The following is a 19234-nucleotide window of genomic DNA, read 5'->3' as shown; positions in this document are numbered from 1 at the left end:
GCCTTCAATTTGGAAAGTACTTTGGATTATTATGAAGTGGCCATAATAAAAAAAAAAGGTCAAATAAGATGTGTAGTATTGTAGTGTAGTATTATTTTACCTGTCTTATAGTGCTGAATTCTGCTTAGCCATCTAAAAGCCAGGTTTTTAATCGCAGGCCCTCAGATAGTCCAGCAAGTTGTATCCTGTGGATGCTTCCAACATGCCTAAACCTGATCACTTGACTCAGCACCTGGACAAAAACAAAAGCATGGCTGGATAGGGAGCACTGAGGACTGGGACGAGAGCCTCTGAGCTGTAGCATTCAATAAAAAAAACTATGAGCAAGAATTGTTTTTGAAAGGGTGTGGAATTAAAAGTGTGTGCCGTTAGGCTGTCTAAATGGTTGTCTGGTTTCACCTGCGGTGAAGTTGGCCAGTTTATTATTTCCATCATGTCTCATGTTGTAACACATTCAGCTTGGCTCATTGAGAATGTGGCATGAACTATAGGTTCAAATTTTTAGTCATTTTTAAATTATATTTTTAAGATTACATTGAATAAATATTGTCCAAGAAAATTAGTTGATTTAAAATATGGTATATACCCTGGTAGGATCATAGTGGATTCAGATCTTATCCAGGGAACACTGTCACGCCGTGTTGAATTTCAGTAGAGCACCCAGATAAAAAAAAAATCCCAAATGCTTTAACATCAACCAGTGGCAGGAACAGACGATTAGTGTACAATCTGAGTCCCACCTGCATTTATAATACTGAGGGTTTTGATCAAAAGTAGCACTGATGATGAAGGTGTATTTACTGAACATAGCATATGTGATGATGGTTCTATACATTCAGATATGATTATTTGGGACACATTTTTTGTTTATCAGTGATACAGTACACATGGCCTTTGCCCCAAATCCACACATCTTTTATGAAGCATTGCTAGAGGATTTATGAAAGGCTTATGTCAAAACTTGTGAGGTGTTTTAGGTTTTATGTGTTTCAGGTTTTACGTTTTACATAAATGTTTGTAATCACACAGATTTGTCGTAATCCTTTGATTAATCCTCAAGTATTACTTTTTAAAATGTTTACGCAATGCTTATGAATGTGTATTCAAGGCCCTACGTAGGTATTCAACTCGAAGTGTTAAAATAAAACATTTAGCATGCTATTTAGTCCATAAGAAATGATTGAGCTCATTTCTCATTTATAAATCAATGCCAAGATCTGAATTCTCAAATCTGATTGGTCAGAAGGTTTTGATTAATGTTAATAATCTATAACAGCAACAAGGTTTGTATTAATGCATCCATTCTAATATGTAATCAATGAGTAACAGCTTACACATAAACAGATTCAAAGTGCGTAATTGTTGAGATGGTGAAGTTTTCTGTGAAGAGACATATATTTAACATGTTTTAAATGAGTCTTCAGTGTCAGTGCTTTGTAATAATCAGAGGTAAAGTGCTTTAAGTTTTCCGAAACATGAACGTCTATAGGACTGAGGGCTTTGTGGGTTTCTCTGTTGCATGATATGCTGTGGGATTTGACATCGAAATAAGAAAGGCTTGCAAGGGAATAACTGTTGAAAGCTGCTGTAACATAAGCGATGACAAGAACTAACTTGTTCCCAGACTTTCCACAGCATTTAAAGCAACTGCAGCATAAACATTGTTCACGTTGGCAAATTGCTGTAGTGTATAAAACACTTTGGGGTGGTAATGGCATGTGATGTTGATTCCTTACTTAGTCATGTTGTTTTTCATATTATTCAGTAACTACTAAAGGGAACGTAGTGTATGCGGTTATAAGTTTAGTTTGAACCTGCTGAAAGGTCCTCTGCGCTTCAGTGGGCGGTAGGACATTGGTTGACATTTTTTTTGCAATGTTTCAAAACCCCCATTTAGACAAACCCCTGCATTGTGCGGTTTATACTTTCCCTCTGCTTTAACATGATTCAACCTGATTCAGTTCAGCACATTATCAAGGTCCGTGTGAAATGAATCAGGTGATTCTGAGTCAGTCCTCAGTGCAACATGACAACAGGACTGAGATTGTTTAATTTGGAAACACTAGTTTACTGCATTCAGTCAATATGATCTACATGATCTACATGTTCTACATGTCCAGGGAAAAAACTCAACTGTAAACAGTTGCTGTAAATTTACAGTATTTATTTTACAGCAATTGTTTTTATTTTACGGGATTGTACTGCAAACAGTTGGATGCAGTGGATGTATGCATCAAAATGGTGCCGAGACATGGCAGTGTGTTGATTGCTGTTCTTGAGGGTTGTTAAGACAACACAGAAAATCATTCGGCACACAGCTACCAGAGGCAGAGGACATCTATACTACATAACGCCTCAGAAAGGCGACGCGGATCATGAAGGATCACTGTCACCCTGCACAAGCACTTTTTCTTTTCTTCCCTCAGATAAATGGCTTCGAACTCTAATAGATTTAGGGATAGTTTTTATCCAACTATTGTAAGATTGTTAAACACACACTGATGTGTAACATCAATAATGATATTGGACTCTACTGTCATTTTTGCTACTTGACTTACTTGACATATTTTTCCAATTTCATTACTGGCACTACCACTATCTGGTAATTATTATTTTGATTATTATTTTTATGTCTGTATATTTGGTTATTTTGTATTTAGGAGTACTGTCTATCATATTTTTTGTCATGTTTATAGTCTGTAGAGAAGCATTCAAGCAAGAATTTCATTGTACTTTGTACATGGTACTTGTACATATGACAATAAACGTTGTGACGTATTGTGACGTGACAAGTGGGCAATTAGAGCAGTGCATTGGTTTGGAGGAAAAAAAAAAACAGAAAACGCAATGCATAGTGGGATACCTAACATTTTAGGTGGGAGTGAGAATGATAAAGACTCTCTTTGTATTGAGATCTGACAATTCCTTTGATCGTTTTTGCACCCTTTATTTTAGCGAGTATTTTTCGTGAAGTGACTTGTGGCCAAGTATGGTGACCCATACTTGGAATTTGTGCTCTGCATTTAACCCATCCAAGTGCACACACACAGTAGTGAACACACACACACCGTGAACACACACCCGGAGCAGTGGGCAGCCTTTTTTGCTGCGGCGCCTGGGGAGCAGTTTGGGGGTTCAGTGCCTTGCTCAAGGGTCTCACCTCAGTCGTGGTATTGAGGGTGGGAGAGAGCGCTGGTCATTCACTCCCCCCACCTACAATCCCTGCCGGACCCGAGACTCGAACCCACAACCTTCAGGTTCACCTTCAGGTTGCAAGTCCGACTCTCTATCCATTAGGCCACGCCTGCCCCCAATAAGTAAACACAAAGCCTTTAAGTGTAAATTTATATGCTAGGAATAACTTCAGTTTAGTATAGCACAGAAATTTGTCTTTCACTGTGAATAAACTTGATGGTAGGTGGTTGAATCAGTGCAAGCTATAGTGGAGGGAAGTGGTGAATCAGTGCAAGCTATAGTGGAGGGAAGTGGTGCTTCAGTGGTTAAGCCTTGGATTTTCAGCCTCAAAGTCATTTTGGATAAATGTGTCAGCCAAATATAGCAATTTAGTGGATTATATTTTGTACTTTATAATTTTAATTTACCATGTTATTATGTTTACAAGTGTTTATAGTAAAGTACTCTAAGTGGCCTGTAAATTACTGTAAATTTTATACAATGCAGTGGTACATCATCAAAAATGGTTAACAAATCCCTCTGAAATTAGAGCAATGTTTCTAACAGCATTAGTTTCTACTTGTCAGCCCTTAATTGGGACATTAATAGTAATAAGTGCTGTGAAATCCATGGAACAATTCATCTGAGTGTATCATGCAACGTTTGGGAGAATAATGGGAGGACAACCCGGCTAACAAACAATGAAGGTACCTGATGAATCCACATCATTGTGTGAGTGTTTCGTGATATAAATAGCTTTATAAAAATATATGCTCATATTTGGGTATTTGGAAAAAGAAACCCAACCTGAGGCAATCTATTCTAGTCATACAGAGAGAGATAAGCATGCTCCTGTGAATGTACCAGCAAATATTTTACAGTTCTCAGGTTTATGAGCTGAAAATAATAGATGATTGTCCTGTTTAACATGATTCATGTTGATTCAGATACAGTAACATGATTCACTGAGAGATGGAAAACATTACGCCCTAAAGGAACTCAGACACTGTATGTGATAAGGCTTGCCCGTGCTAAACTACTGATTTTATGATTATATGTTTGATATATTTTTAATAATGACTAACAAGAGAGTCTTAAAGTAAAAAGGATTCAGTCATGCAGGCACTCGACCTGTCTGCAAGATCAGAGTAGATGAGAATGTTAAAATGTCAGTTAATTTGGGAAAGTTTATGCATTCATCGATATGACTAATACTATTAGGGAGGAAATCTTCTGAACAATTTAGAGGAAAACTTGTATCCATTAGAAATCATGCGATTTAGCTCTAAAGATGGGTGACAAATTAAAGGACAGCAAAAAAATAATAATTAATAATAATAATTTACAGGTCTCTGGAACTGTACTGAAGGGATGAGCACCATTCTTAGGAAAGATTATGTTTAATGATGGTGATAAAGAGCACTGTCTAACACATCACTCCAAAATTAGTAAAAACATTTCAAACAAATTTGGAAATATGACAATTCACCAAAAAACAAATACAAATGTGAGACTCTGCTCTAATGTGTCTGTTGGAAACATTTATTTTGATTATAGTAAAAATTCACTGCAAACCATAAAACAATGAAGGGAAAGTCTAAAGGATTTTTTATAATGAATGAAAGAAACCACAAAGGTATATATATATAAAAAAAATCTGACAAAAACATTTACTAAAACACATCACAACTTCACTATATTATTAGTCTTATGAAACATTGGACAGGTCCATTAAAAAAAGCAGCTTAATGAATGAAAATTCTGTTAGTTTCAATAAATCATGTACTGAAAATTACTGTACATTCTGAAAATTCATCAGAACGCATAAGATTCATGAGGTCAGTATGTCCTCTGAAGGTTTTTTGTTGCCATCTGGTGGCCACATGTATCCCATCCACCACCAGTTCAGGGTTGAGTTAATTTCATGCTGTGAGATTTAGACTTTAATCAAAAATCTCAATTTTAATCAATAATCTATACTGTTTTCTTCCCTTGTGTTCTCTTCCTTCATCACAGCCCACTCACTGTTTGTTCCTTGCAATTAATCTTTTTAATATACGAATAAATACCCATGTTTTTCTCATGGCCTTGTGAGGCCTAGTTTGTGTTTATACTATAGATGTAAGTTATATTTCCAGTTTTTTTTGTCTTCCTTGTATTTCTAGTCCTCATTTAACGTTAACATTACCACCCCAAAGTCGATTAGTTTCCTATAACATCATGTCTCATCGTGTTTTATTCCACTTATAACACAACAATTTACTAATGATTACAGTCTGGTTATAGTTATACTTATTGTCTTGGGACATCCATGAAACAAGTTAGTTCCTGTTATCACTTACATTACAGCAGCTGTAAACAGCTGTTTTCTCACTTTCTCTGGAAATTAATAAGACAAAAAAAGTTGTCCTGAAGACTTTCCTATGGTGGGAAACTTACAGCCTGTTACAAAGCACTGACACTGGAGACTCCTTCCATAAATGTCAAATATCTCCTTATAGAAAACTTCACTATATCAACAATTAGACATTTTCCTTTGTTAAATAACAGCAATTTTAAAAAAAATCCATGTATTATTATATTTAGATTATGAGACAATCTTGTGAATTAGTTGCAACTTTAGAAACAATAACTTATTAGAACCAGCACATTAATATTCAATTCAATTCAATTTTATTTGTATAACGCTTTTAACAATGGACATTGTCACAAAAAAGGCTTTATGGAAATATATAAATTCAGGATATAAATTTTAAATTTAGAAATTTATCCCTAATGAACAAGCCAGAGGCGACAATGTCAAGGAAAAACTCCCTGAGACGACATGAGGAAGAAACATTGAGAGGTACCAGACTCAAAACGGAACCCATCCTCATCTGGGTGACACCGGATAGTGCGATTATAAATCATTCCCTTCTGTGTGTACTATATGGTCAAAGAGTGCAATTGTGTAACCAGGAAATTCATTATAGTTTCAACATGAAGTCTATTTTGTTGAAGTTATCAACTGTTCACTGATGGAGACTTGAGTGCAAAACTGTTCTGTGTGATACAGAGACCTGTGATTTGCCTTGCAGCTTTGCAGAAGAGCTCCTGTAGAAAACTGTAGAATTAATTAACACCTTCTGACCAATCAGATTTGAGAATTCAACAGCAACATGGTCTAATGCTAACATGAGATATCTGGTGCTACGTATAGTACTGCGTGTGTGAGATCTCTCAGTTTCAATGGTCTGAATTCTTCCTAGCTCCTAGTTAAGTCACGATCCACTCTTCTGGTTCTTTCACTAACCCTGCTTTGGATTAGTCAAGTTTTTATCAGCCAGTGGCAACCTTGCCATGACATTGAGGATTAGAAGTGTGTACATAAACAGACCATTGCAACAAATATATCTTGCTCCGTCTAACTCTCATGTTTCAGTGACTATAAGCAGTTCCCCTGTCCAGCAAACATTCATGTCACGCAACTTTCCCTTCATCCCACATTTAACATATTCGGTGTCTGAAGTTTTCTATCGTTTTGAGCGGCGCTATGAATCTAATGTACCTAATGAGGAAGGAAAGCTTACAGCTATCCGTTTAGCATTGTGCAAACGGTTGTTAAGTCATCCTCTCAATGGAATAAATGATGTTTACTATGTTATTATGCTATGTCGTTGTTGTTGCTGTTGTTATTTCTGGCATATATCAGATATGGACTTGCTTATGTGCTTCTGACACCATGACACACTGTTATCTAAACAATGTAGTTAGCTAATACCTGTAGTCTACTAGCAGCCATGTTTAAGCAGTAATCATTTTTTTCCTCAGTAAATTGTTAGGTATCACTTCACACACGCACCACACTTGCGTAGGAGGAGTCTGAATGTGGAATTATAATATCAGAAGTGTTTTGAATGATAATCACAATTTGATTTACATATGAATACTTCTCTGCTTATTGTGCTATTGCCTGAAACTGCTACAAATGTACAAATGATATTACTAAAGTATTACACAGCTCCTGTACAAAACTAACAAGGAAAACATGGACTGCAGAGACTAGAGGCAACGTGGGTTCAGAACATTCAGCAGAAAATATTGTGCATGAATGTCTTCATCCTGTGGTTGTCCTTGGTCGCTCTTACTGCTGATAAGCGTGAACTTGAGTCACATGTCCTTTTTTCATGAAATCTACTGTTAGAATATGAGGATTACAAAATGAACAATGTTGGACAATTTTAATATAATAGCTGATCTGAAGAAATGTAGGGATCTAAGATGAACACACACACACACACACACACACACTGTAAGGTACACTTTGTACTGTATTTAGTCCAGTGAGTAGTATCTGAATTAAAATTCCTGATATATAATTATATTATATTATTAAACATCGTCATCTGCCACCACACACCTCCTTACCGCCTCACTTCAGCATGAAGACGGAGTTAATTACACTGTAGCACAAGGAAATATTTAACGAGCACAGCAATGATGGCAGTTATGCTGGATTCAAAGTACTGAGGGTCACGAGGACAGGCTTTTTGCAGGGGTTGCAGTTTTTTGCTGACTCCGGTTTCTGTGCTATCCTGTCAGAAACTTAGTCCTCTTTCACACACTCCTGATGGTGAAGGGATCATGGAGAGCAGCAGAGTGAGGGCTCCACTGCCGAGTCCCCCAGAAGAGGATGTTCGAGAAGAAAAACTCTACGGCAATGTTTTTGCAGAACTTGAGTCAGTAGACATGCCTTTGGGGACAACCTTAAGGTAATTACCCATATCACGAGTTTGTTATTTTCATGAAATCACTGACCTTTGCATTATATTCAGCATTCTGACTGATTTCCATTTCATCCATTTAATTTCACATGGTGCTGATTGTTCAAGAAACTACGTCACACAGTTGTCTTGTTCAGAAAACACTGAAAGAATGAAATAGAGTAGACTGATCATTGCTCATTCTGTGGAAAATTCAAACATCTAATTAGTCACTACAGGTTACTACTATGTTATTACTCACTACTTAGACTTAAGGCTCATCTGTTCAGATTGACTTGTGTGTTTGGGGTTGACAAAAGCATTTCTCAATGAAATAAATGATATTTACTATGTTATTATGCTATGTCGTTGTTGTTGCTGTTGTTATTTCCGGCATATATTATATATAAGTTAACATGTTAGCATATAGGCTATAGTTAGTACATATCATAAACAACAACAACAACAACAACAACAATAATAATAATAATAAACATGTAAACCCAGTTTATATAAAGGTCCATTATTATTATTATTATTATTATTGTTGTTGTTGTTGTTGTTGTGGTTGTTGTTGTTGTTGTTGTGGTTGTTGTTGTTGTTGTTTCTGACATATGTTAACTATAATTTGTTAATCCACAATTTTTACTACTACTTCTATTAATAATAATAATAATAATAATAATAATAATAATAATAAAATAAACTGGATTTAAATGTTTATTATTATTATTATTATTATTGTTATTATTATTATTGTTGTTGTTGTTGTTGTTGTTATTGTTATTGTTATTGTTATTGTTGTTGTTGTTGTTGTTGTTGTTGTTGTTATTGTTATTGTTGTTGTTGTTGCTGTTGTTCTTATTTCTGATATGAATTAACTATAATTTGTTAATCTAAACTTTTTACTACTACTATTAATAATAGTAATAATAATAATAATAATAATAATAATAATAATAATAATAATAATAATCACAGTACAGGAAGGGAGAATGCACTTTGCAGTATAGTGGAGTATAACAAAAATCACTGCTTTGTTGTATTTTAAGATAAGATCAATCTAAAATAAACAGTTTTTTTAAGTTAAAAAGTAGCTAAGCTGTATAAAGAGTACCTGAGCTGTTATTTCCTCTTCACTCTGACGCTGTAGTACAATGTCCATTACCACATATAGCAATAACTCTATATTACACCACCAACCCCAGCTCACTCTTACTAAACGTAGGGCTTGCTTGTATCCCTAAAAGCTCCGAAGTGGATATATAGTGCACTATGAAGGGTTTAGAAACCATTACTTCGTGCCCTATGTAGTGCGCCTATGTAGGGAGGCTCGAGTTGTTTGAGGTGCGCGCTCTGCCTCACGGCTCCCCCTGGCGGCGGACGCTGGTCACTGCGCCTTCAGCCCGCATTGTCATCAACTGTCGCTGTGATGAAGACAGAGCAACATGGCGGAGAGTGAAACCCTGGAGAGTATCACCGAGCATGAGCGCATACTGCAGGAAATCGAGAGCACGGACACCGCCTGCATCGGTCCAACGCTTCGGTAGGAGGTTTCAGCTTGTTGTTGTGCTTCTCCGGCTTGTCGTGTCCAGCTCTGTGCTCTGTCCTCTCTGCTGGAAGGAAGATGGAGTTGGGCCTTTGTTTGCTAAAGCTAGCTAGCTGTGTAGCTAACGAGTGTCAGTGTGGCTAAGCTGCTGAGCTGAAGTCCACACTGCCACAGCAATGTTTCAGTGATTCATGTCGGCTGTGTTGGTGTACTGTCTGTCTCTCCTGCTGTCTGGTGTTCATTCCTGTCAGAGAGGAAGTGATATGGGGAAGAGAGAGAGAGAGAGAGAGAGATAGGTGAGGCCCAGGCTCAGCATCTCAAACACATCTGACATGACAGCTTCTGTCCCATCACCATCTTCTGCTCTGCTCATGGGCAAGTGCTGGAGTTCATAACGACCTCAATCTAATGTTCTACCACTGACACCAGGAACCTGTGGGTCAGGTTGGAGCACAGTGTTAGTCTACTCATCTCATCTCACACACACACACACACACACACAATCACAATCACATCAGTCTGATTGCTAGTTATCCCTGCTGGGAAAAAAAAAATATATGGAAACCCTCATAGAATTTGTAATGGTTATAATGGGAGTTGTAATGGTTTTAAATGTTATAATGGGAGTTGTAATGGTTTTAATGGTTATAATGGGAGTTGTAATGGTTTTAATGGTTATAATGGGAGTTGTAATGGTTTTAATGGTAATAATGGGAGTTGTAATGGTTTTAAAGGTTATAATGGGAGTTGTATTGGTTTTAAAGGTTATAATGGGAGTTGTATTGGTTTTAATGGTAATAATGGGAGTTGTAATGGTTTTAATGGAAACTCTAATGGTCCCTGTGGGTCTCTACTGGTCATCTGTTGCCTTCTATTGGTGGCTTGTTATGTCTAATGTATACCATTAAGGACCACTAATTGTTTTAATGGGTATCTGATGGTGTGTATTGGTATTTGTAGTGGAAACCATTAGAATTTCTGTGAGGTTTCTATTGTTTTTATTGTTTTTTTTTGTTTGTTTTTTTTTCAGCAGGATGTAGGTAAACCGGTGTAATTTTAGTAAGACAGATTACCACTCAGTCTCATTCCAAGTCTTTTAAACAACCTGTAAAGGGCTTGGTTGTGATTCCACCAGGATCTCTGAACTTTAGGCATCTTAAGGAGCTGCTTTATCCTGAGGGCCTTTCGCACCGCGGGAACCTTTTCATAGTACCTGAACTAATTGTGGAACTACCCACTTTTTGGCGTTTTCGCACCTCCGGAACTGGGTGCGATTTTAGTCCCGGACTGCCTTTTTCGAGAACCAAATTACAGCTCCTACTCCGGAGCAGGGTCTAACCAGCACAACTGGTACTATCCGTGACGTAAGTAGACGTTGATTGGCCAAACGCGTACGAAAACGCCCTCACCCGCCATGATTTAAAACGCCATGTAAACATACTGTAGTGTCAACTTATTTCGCAAGTATGGAGAACAGCGATAGATGGACGCGAGACACGACAAAAACACAGCTCCGATCACAGCGTCCTCCATCCTCCGGTTGTTTACGTTGTTCTTCTTTGTTCCTGTTGTTGAACGCCGCACACAAATGACGTCGCTGTCGACCGGCTTACGTCACTTCCTAGTGCCCACTGTCAGTGCGAATGCAACCCTTTAAACGGTACTGGGAAATAGTTCGCACAAAATCGCCCAGTACTTTAGTACTGTAAATTTAGTTCTGGAACTAAAGCGGTGCGAAAGGCCCTCTGGTCAGGGTGGATCTGAGTTCTATCCTCGGGAAGGAATACACCCTGGACGGGACGCAGGTCTATCACAGGGCATCACGCACACACACACACACACACACACACCTGGGGCAATTTAGCATATCCGATCCACCTCCTGCCATGTTGTTAGGAGGTGGGAGGAAACCAGAGAACCCGGAGGAAACCCATGGCGAGGACACGAGGAGAAAACCAACAGAACCAGGGATCCTTGAGCTGTGAGACAGTAACCTCTGTACTGTATGCCTTTAATAAATTTACAGTGGCAGACAGAAAATCAGCCTGCTAAATTCTGTGCAGTGATTACGTTATAAAATTGTATATTTTGAAGCATATTATTCAGTAATTATGATGAATTAATTGCACTGTGAAACTAATTGGTATATTAACAAGTGAAGTAGCAGCGAGAGTGAGATGTGTAAGTACCACTGAGTGATCATTAATGACATCCTACATCACATTATTAACAAAGCTGTATTACAAATACGGTTTTTCCTTAAATAGTGAATTCACCAAGGTCTGAAATAAAAAGGTCTAGTTTTATAATGTATTTGTAGCGGTTTGGGAAAAACCTGTCTGATGTCGCTGGAGTTTGGAGTCTGGAGTCTGGAAAACAACCAAAAATTGAAGTTATACATTGACATATCAACTTTAATAAAACATAAATAATATGCAATACTTGACGAAAAATGACATTCTGACCTTGCCTTGGATTTCTGCCTCCATAAAGTACGTTGAGTAAGTAGTTTAGTAATAACAGTGTAATAAACAGAGCAGTAAAAATAGTCAATCTGCGTAAAGACGTCCAAAACCTTGCTAGATAAGTGAGCTTTTCTTTTCCGAGAGCGGAAGCTGTTGAATAGTTGTGTGTCGTAGAGAAAAGGACATAATCCTAATCAGTTTAGTTTGTAATCAGATACCTGCTGTCAAAATGTCGGCGACGCACCTGCACCATCACGCTGTCATCAAAACAGAGAGCGCGTCTGTACACACGACCACGGATTAAATACCTGATGAAAAGATGTTAATAACAAGAAGTTAAGTCAGCACTGAAGTTATCAGCTATTATTTCCCACAAAATAATTTACTTTGAATTTATCAGCTATTATTTACGACAAATAATTTATTTTGAATTTATCAGCTATTATTTCCCACAAAATAATTTATTTTGAATTTATCAGCTATTAGCTATTATTTCCCACTAAATAATTTATTTTGAATTTATCAGCTATTAGCTATTATTTCCCACTAAATAATTTATTTTGAATTTATCAGCTATTAGCTATTATTTCCCACTAAATAATTTATTTTGAATATATCAGCTATTATTTTCTGTGAAATAATAATTCCCACGAATTTCGCACGAACAGAGGATCAGTCGAGTGAAGGGACGACGATGAGGCTCGTGTGTTTTAAAGTGATGTTTTATCTCAGGTGATGAGACAGAGACTGGTGTGGATGAAGCTCATAATTAAAGCGAGAACTTCTTTCCGATTGTAAACGCTGTGATGCGGTGATGATGTTTTTCCGTAAGTAGATTAGATTATACATGTAAAAGTAGGCGGGACATCTTTCGGTGGAAAATGACTGAAATCTCTACATCTGATTTTCTCTCTTTTCACTTTCGGTGCTTGAGTTTGTCTTTGCAAAAGAGAAACATTACAGTTCAGGAAAACTTGTCGCTGTCACAGCTAAGCCTGTATAATAGAAAAGGTCACATTTTGTGAATCCTGTGAGGGGTTTTCCCAGGCTGCCAATTATTCATGTATGTTCATATAAAAACCTGTGCCAAATTTCCTGTTTGTGTCTAAAAACGTTTCATTTTACAAATTTGACTTATACAAATGTATGCAAAATTCTGCTTTCTAAACCAGCGCCAAAACAACAACCTGTGACAGCGTTTAAACAGTGGGCCAGTTCCACGTAAAAACCACAGATCTGGCAACACTGAGTCATCTTTAAGCATAACTTCCACTTTAGGATTGTTTGTAGCTCAGTGATGTTCCCCTATCACAGAAGGTTATGTTACCTAGGGGAAGTTATCTAGCTTTTTCCCCTCACAATACATCGATAGATGTTCGGATATTTTTCTCTCTCTGCGTAATTAGTGCATTTTACTTTTAATTTTATGGTGAGAATGATTGTAGTGTTTAACACAGATTTTTAAAATTACTTTTAAATCAGACGTGTACATTTTCCTCAGGCCTCAACGTTAGATCGTGTCGATGCAAATGTGTTACAACAATGTAATAAAACTCCTTTGTGCACACTATGAACAGTAAACTTGTAGTCATAGTTGATCTGTCAATCAAACAAGTTGCATATCAGTAAAATTCAGTAAATGATCATATGCTCAGATGCTCAAATTATGTTGAGTGTCCAATCGGAACGCTCCGCCCTGTTTCACTAGCATTCTAGTGAGTAGGTTATGCAGATATAACTTTAAAGATTATACGGTCCGTCCAGGATTTCAAGATTTTGCGATCGCAGAAATTAATGCAAAATCAAGAAAACTCTGTGATATTCGGAGAAGCTTGCAGTTTTTCAAAATTACCACAGATTTTCCGCAGATTTGGGCAAAGACGCATCATGTGACGTCATCGCAACGCTCATTCAGCACAACACAAGACGTGTCATGTGACGTCATCGGAACGCTCATTCAGCACAACACAAGACGTGTCATGTGACGTCATCACAACGCTCGTTCAGCACAACACAAGACGCGTCATGTGACGTCATCACAACGCTCATTCAGCCAAAGCCCTCTTCGATTCACGTGTATCGAGCATGAACACAGCTACCATTTACCAACAAACATCACTGTGAAAGACAAAATAATGCAACATTGTCATAGAACATAAAAGTAAATCAAGTTTGGTGAGTCACTTTAGCACTTTAGCTGCTTTGTCTCAAATGCCAAGGCAAATCACCATGACTGAAGTGACTGAATATATATTAGAGAGCCCTTATATTAGACATTAATATATTATTAATGGTTCTTGAGGTCAGAAAGGTCATAAAAATGTGTACTGGATGTTGTCTGTGGTATACTTTTTAACCACAGAAAGTGATTATGTATGTGTCTTCACTGGTAGTAGTTTAAAAGAAGAATCCTTTGCTTGCAATTTTGGCAATTAAGGTAGTATCCTGCAAAAAAAAAATAAATTACATCACAAATTTTGGAGGAAAAAAAAGGTGCAGCAAAATCATTTCTGGCCACAACAATCACAAAAAAATCATGAAATCCTGTATGGACTGATTATAATTAATTGAAAGCGCTACATTCGTTTCCATAGCTAGTTTCAGCTATTTTTTTTTTACCGAAAATGACTGACTTTACCTTTAATAAAGTAAGATCAGTGTGTATGGATGAGGATGCTTAAGAAAGAGAAGCTGTCTGGAATAACTCAGCTCAAGGCCTGAGTGGATCGAACCTGCGTTTTGTGATGATCGTGCCGGAAAGCTCAGAGGCTCCACGTGCACAAACTTCACAACAATATGACTGTTATGTTTTCTTCTAAATGCAGATCTCAGCTTTCATGTTTCATAAATGTAGTTTTTATAATGTAGCAGTAAAATCTAACATTTTGGCCTATGTCTGTATGGAAAATGCACTGAAGAAGTTACAGTTAAGCCTGTATTATAATGGCTGCAGTATATCCTTTAGGTAAAGAAAAGAATTTGTATTGTTTAGATGAAGCCTAAGAAGTGGTGCGTTGCTTTTATATTGGGATGATGTCTTTAAAATTCAGTATTTCTGTTACAGTTTGAGCATTAACCTCTTAAAACCTGCCATGTTTTCTCATAGCCTTATACTTACAGGTTACTATTCAGCTCTAGTCAAATCCAGAACATGAGATTTTCAGTCTCATGCTTATAGCTATAGAGTAACAACGTAACCCCTGATTCATTAATAACATTTTATACCAAAGCACACTGAATTCTCCATTCTGATTGGTTAGAAGCTGTTGATTAGTTTCCTATAACGGCAGCTCTGACGGTAGTGCCGAATCTAATTCAGATCCCTTGTTCTAATACGTTCGCGTTTCTATAGTAACAGCTTGTGTGTGTAATTGTCGATATGGTTGAAGTTTTCTGTGAGGGGATTTTTGTGTATCTTTTTTGGAAGGAGTCTCCAGTGTCAGTGCTTTGTAACAATCAGAGGTAAAGCTGTAACTTTTCGACACAGGGAAGTCTTCAGGACAGAGGAGTTTACGCTTTGCAGTTTCTCGGTCATATGACTGTAACAAGCTGCATTTTTTTTTGTCTTACTAACTTCAGCTGCTATAACATAAATGATAACAGGAAGTAACTTGTTTCATGGATGTTATACAACATTAAACGTAACCATAAAGGAATAAAAACGAGGAAGAGTCGTTCGTTCATTAATAAAAATGCAATTGTGGGCATGTGGCTGTAGTATAAGAGGAATAAAAGACTTGAGGTGTTCAGTGTTATTATAGGAAAATAGGAAACCCTGTTATTGATTATTTTCCTGTAATAGCATGCCCTGTAGTGTTTTATTCCTTATGTAACAGGTAAAAACGTTCTAATAGTGAATCATGACCTTTATAAATGATTAAAGGTTAAGGATTAACATTTAATCCTTAAAGGTTACGTTTGTAACCACACCTACAAGCACTTTTAACCAATCACTGATCTTTCATTCGCACATTTCATCACCATAGCTTTTATAATTTTGTTTGTGAACTAAATAAAGCCTCAGTAATCATCACTAATGATGTGTCATTTTTGTAGTTTGTTGTAAACAGCTCATCTAGAGTGTTTATGAGAGGTCATTTGTTTGCATTTGAGAGCATGTGTTTCCTGCATGTGAATGGGCTGGAAGTGGAAAAGGTTTCACGTTTCTTCCTTTAGTGTCTCTCCTAAGAGAAGACAGGAAGAAATGTCTTTCTGCTCTTTGCAATAACAGGAAGAAGGAAACGTTCGGACTGAAGAGATGCTGATGCTTGCTGTCTCTCCCTGCGTCTGGATGCACAAATGAGAGGGGAAGCAGTTCAGGAAAGGGCAAATGGGCAAGGGTGCGAGGAGCAGGACCCCTGGTTTGTGCATTTCTGTATAAATGTTTCAGTGAGGATGTTTTGCAGGAAAAAACCTGTAGGCATGTTGAATCATTTACTGACTAATGCAGGATCGTTGGTGTATGCTAAAGACATCCGTGACATTCACGCTCCATGTGAAATTGAAAGGTGAAAAAAATATAGAAAGCGTTGCTTTGGCAACACAGGCTTCATCTGTTCCCGTCTTCGGCTCTCTTGTGGAAGGAAGCATTCATGCTGAGAACGTGGAGAGAGACTGCTGAGATTTTTTGCTTTCTGATAATGAGGAGACCACAGAGAAGCCAGAAAGCATGGCTAATTTTTAATGTTTTTAGACATGCTGATATGATTTTTTTCCCCCTGATTTAATTCCCACCCTCCAGTGAGGTTTCCCTTATCGTATCACAGCTACCAATCCAGGAGCGTGAAGGCTTTGATGTTCTTCCACCAAGACACATGAAGCCAGCCAGCTGCGTCTTTTAGAACTGCGTCACAGGGAAGCATAACACACTCAGAGGAAAGCGCTATCTTCCCCCTTCCGCATACATAAGCTCACAGATGCCCCTGATTGGTTAGCGTCCCTGTGATTGACAGTGGAGAGAGAGTATGCCACCCCTCCCACCCAGAGAGCACTTCCTCTCTTAGACTTCTGGCCACTGGTGGCTGTGGCATTAGCGGGATTCAAACTCGTGATCTCTGGATGACAGGGTGAACACTTATCTGTTGTGCCACACGTTTTTCGTGCACAGCTTTTTAACTAGTAGCATCTCACTTCAATTGTAACATACATAAGACTTCCAGGACGCTGTGTGTGTTTTTTTGTTGCCCTGGAAACCTAATTGACTAGGCTAATCAGTGGTAGTTAACGTAATGTAATAATGTTATATGACAAGCTAGTTAGCTAGTAGAGTGCATTAATACAGAAGAGAAATGAATAAGTATATGAATTCCTGGGGAGAGGATGACTACGTAGCCATAGCCGTAGTCTTTATCGTCGCTAAGGTTTTTTGATGTGTTCACGACTTTGACAAAAGTCATTGCTGAATACTTTGTCTGTGAGCCCTGGTTTTCTGTCGTTCTATCTCAAGTAAAATCTATTACTCAAGTCTGGTTAGTATCTTTATTTTCTTCGTAGTATGTTTAACTGGGAGGTGACTGCGTGTTTAGCAAGATAGTTATGTGATGGCTTTATGATGCTCTTTATTTTTTTTGCTCAGTACAATCTGTTCAACCATAAAGCAGATGAGTGTAGTGCAGCAGGCGGTGGGATTCGGAAACACACTCTATAGCTACAGCACGTGCAAAGTTAAGCACATTATAAAGCAGATGAAAACGTTTGTTTCGTAAACATCAGTAGGAAGTAGGTTTTGCTCTTTCTCTGACTTCTCCAGGCATTTATGAATATGAAAACGAATAGCCGCGGACGTGAAATCTGTCCATCCCGGGTGCCGGGGCTACATAATTCCCTGGGCAGATATAGCGATATCTCATCTTACTGAGTATTGTCAAGGTGTAAGGTGTAGCTAGCTGGCTAGCTAGCTCACATTGATTTGTACATTCCCATTAAAGGTGCCATTCAAATTGGCACCCCTTCTTCCTTTTCATCTTCAGCTGATGAGATTTCATATTTTAAATCAAAAGCTATAATCCTGAAAAGTATCGTTTGCCACGTCCGCTGATGATGTCACTAACACTACTGTAGTAAAGGTTTCGAAACTAGGAAGTGGAATTTTTATGTGGCGAACACAGACGAGCTTGGAACACCTCTCCACCAATCAAATTACGAAACTAACTGTTGTATAATAAATAATAAACATCTATAACAAAAGTGCTGAAACAAGTAATAGGGTGCCTAAGACTTTTTCGCAGTACTGAATGTGTTATAAGGTTGGCTATATTAAATATCTAAATAGGGCAAGTACTGTGATCAGAGAGCATCTATCCAAGATTGAGAGCTCTTAATAGGAGTCTAACTTTCATATAAAGAGCTACAAAACAAATTGTAAAGTCATTTAATGGTGGAAAGAGCTTTGCTAATAGTTATAGTGTGTGTATCCCTGTTTCTCTGAGACGTTGAGCCTCCATCCAGTTTCCACTCCCTCCAGAACAAAAGCTGCACCGACCTCACAGGAAACACCTGCAGCCTGAACTGCTGCGACTTCACTTCCTGTGTGGAAACAGGCACAGGCGCAGGCGCAGGCCAGCGTGGCTTAAACCTGAACCAGACATTTTTGTCCACTTGGATTATGTTTAGTCAGCGCACCGAGGATTTAAACTCACTCAAGTTCAGTCGTCTTCATTTGTATGTGCTATGTGGCGAGGCTGAATGTTTGAGAAAGCTGTATTCTGTTTTACAATAAGCAGAAAATTAAAAATTAGTACGCATGTGACATTGTAAAATGTAGTTCATGTATTTGTTTGTGGTTGATTTGTGCGTCGTGGCAGTGGTTAAGGTTGTGCACTAGTGGATAGAAAGTGAGTTCAGCTCTTAATCCTGTCTGCTACACCTGCTCTGTTTAGTGCTTGGATTGTTTTCTGGCTGAAGTTGATGATTTTTCCAATAACAGCACATCCTGAAGTGTTTAATTCCACTCAGACCACAGCAATACGACAATAATCACATTGTTTTATTTATTAAAGAACAACATACTGTACTTTTTTCCATTTATAGTTACAATTAACGTTGTGGAACGGCCCTGAAACAAGTTAGCTCCCATGAGCTCCTCTTTCTCTTGAACTTTCTCTTGAATAAGACCAAAAGAAATATAGCTTGTCATGTTGCCGAGAAACTACAAAGCGCTGAAGATTCCCATGCCAGAAAACGTACCGACTGTTACAAAGCCTCCTTCCGAAAATGCAAAACAAACGTCTCCTCGTAAAACTCTACATCAACAATTACACATCTGATTATACTAGCGTTGTTACTATAGAAACGATACCGTATTA

At 37.9% G+C, this 19234-nt stretch overlaps 1 protein-coding gene and 1 long non-coding RNA gene across 8 annotated transcripts in view; one reads left to right on the top strand and one right to left on the bottom strand.

Annotated features, from left to right (window-relative positions):
• Positions 1-7466: 7466 nt before the first annotated feature.
• LOC117598703 (uncharacterized) lies at positions 7467-9363 on the bottom strand. The gene is made up of 3 exons (XR_008302954.1): positions 9034-9363; positions 7972-8080; positions 7467-7865 (listed from the first exon to the last, which is right to left on the bottom strand). It is a non-coding gene; the product is annotated as an uncharacterized LOC117598703 (long non-coding RNA).
• Positions 7780-19234, top strand: part of exoc6 (exocyst complex component 6) — a 52572-nt gene continuing 41117 nt past the window's right edge. For 4 of the 7 annotated variants that reach the window (XM_026915594.3, XM_026915593.3, XM_026915591.3 and 1 more), the window contains exon 1: positions 7780-7925. In XM_026915594.3, the coding sequence (XP_026771395.3) occupies positions 7798-7925 (128 nt within the window). In that variant the 5' untranslated portion in view covers positions 7780-7797. Of the gene's footprint in view, positions 7926-9302; positions 9463-19234 lie in introns of those variants that run through there. The other 3 variants (XM_026915595.3, XM_026915597.3, XM_026915592.3) reach the window with 1 other exon arrangement.

Source organism: Pangasianodon hypophthalmus, chromosome 12 (genome assembly GCF_027358585.1).
Source record: "Pangasianodon hypophthalmus isolate fPanHyp1 chromosome 12, fPanHyp1.pri, whole genome shotgun sequence".
NCBI lineage: Eukaryota > Metazoa > Chordata > Actinopteri > Siluriformes > Pangasiidae > Pangasianodon > Pangasianodon hypophthalmus.
Note: the sequence above shows the minus strand (reverse complement) of the source record. Positions and strands in the feature narration are given on the sequence as shown.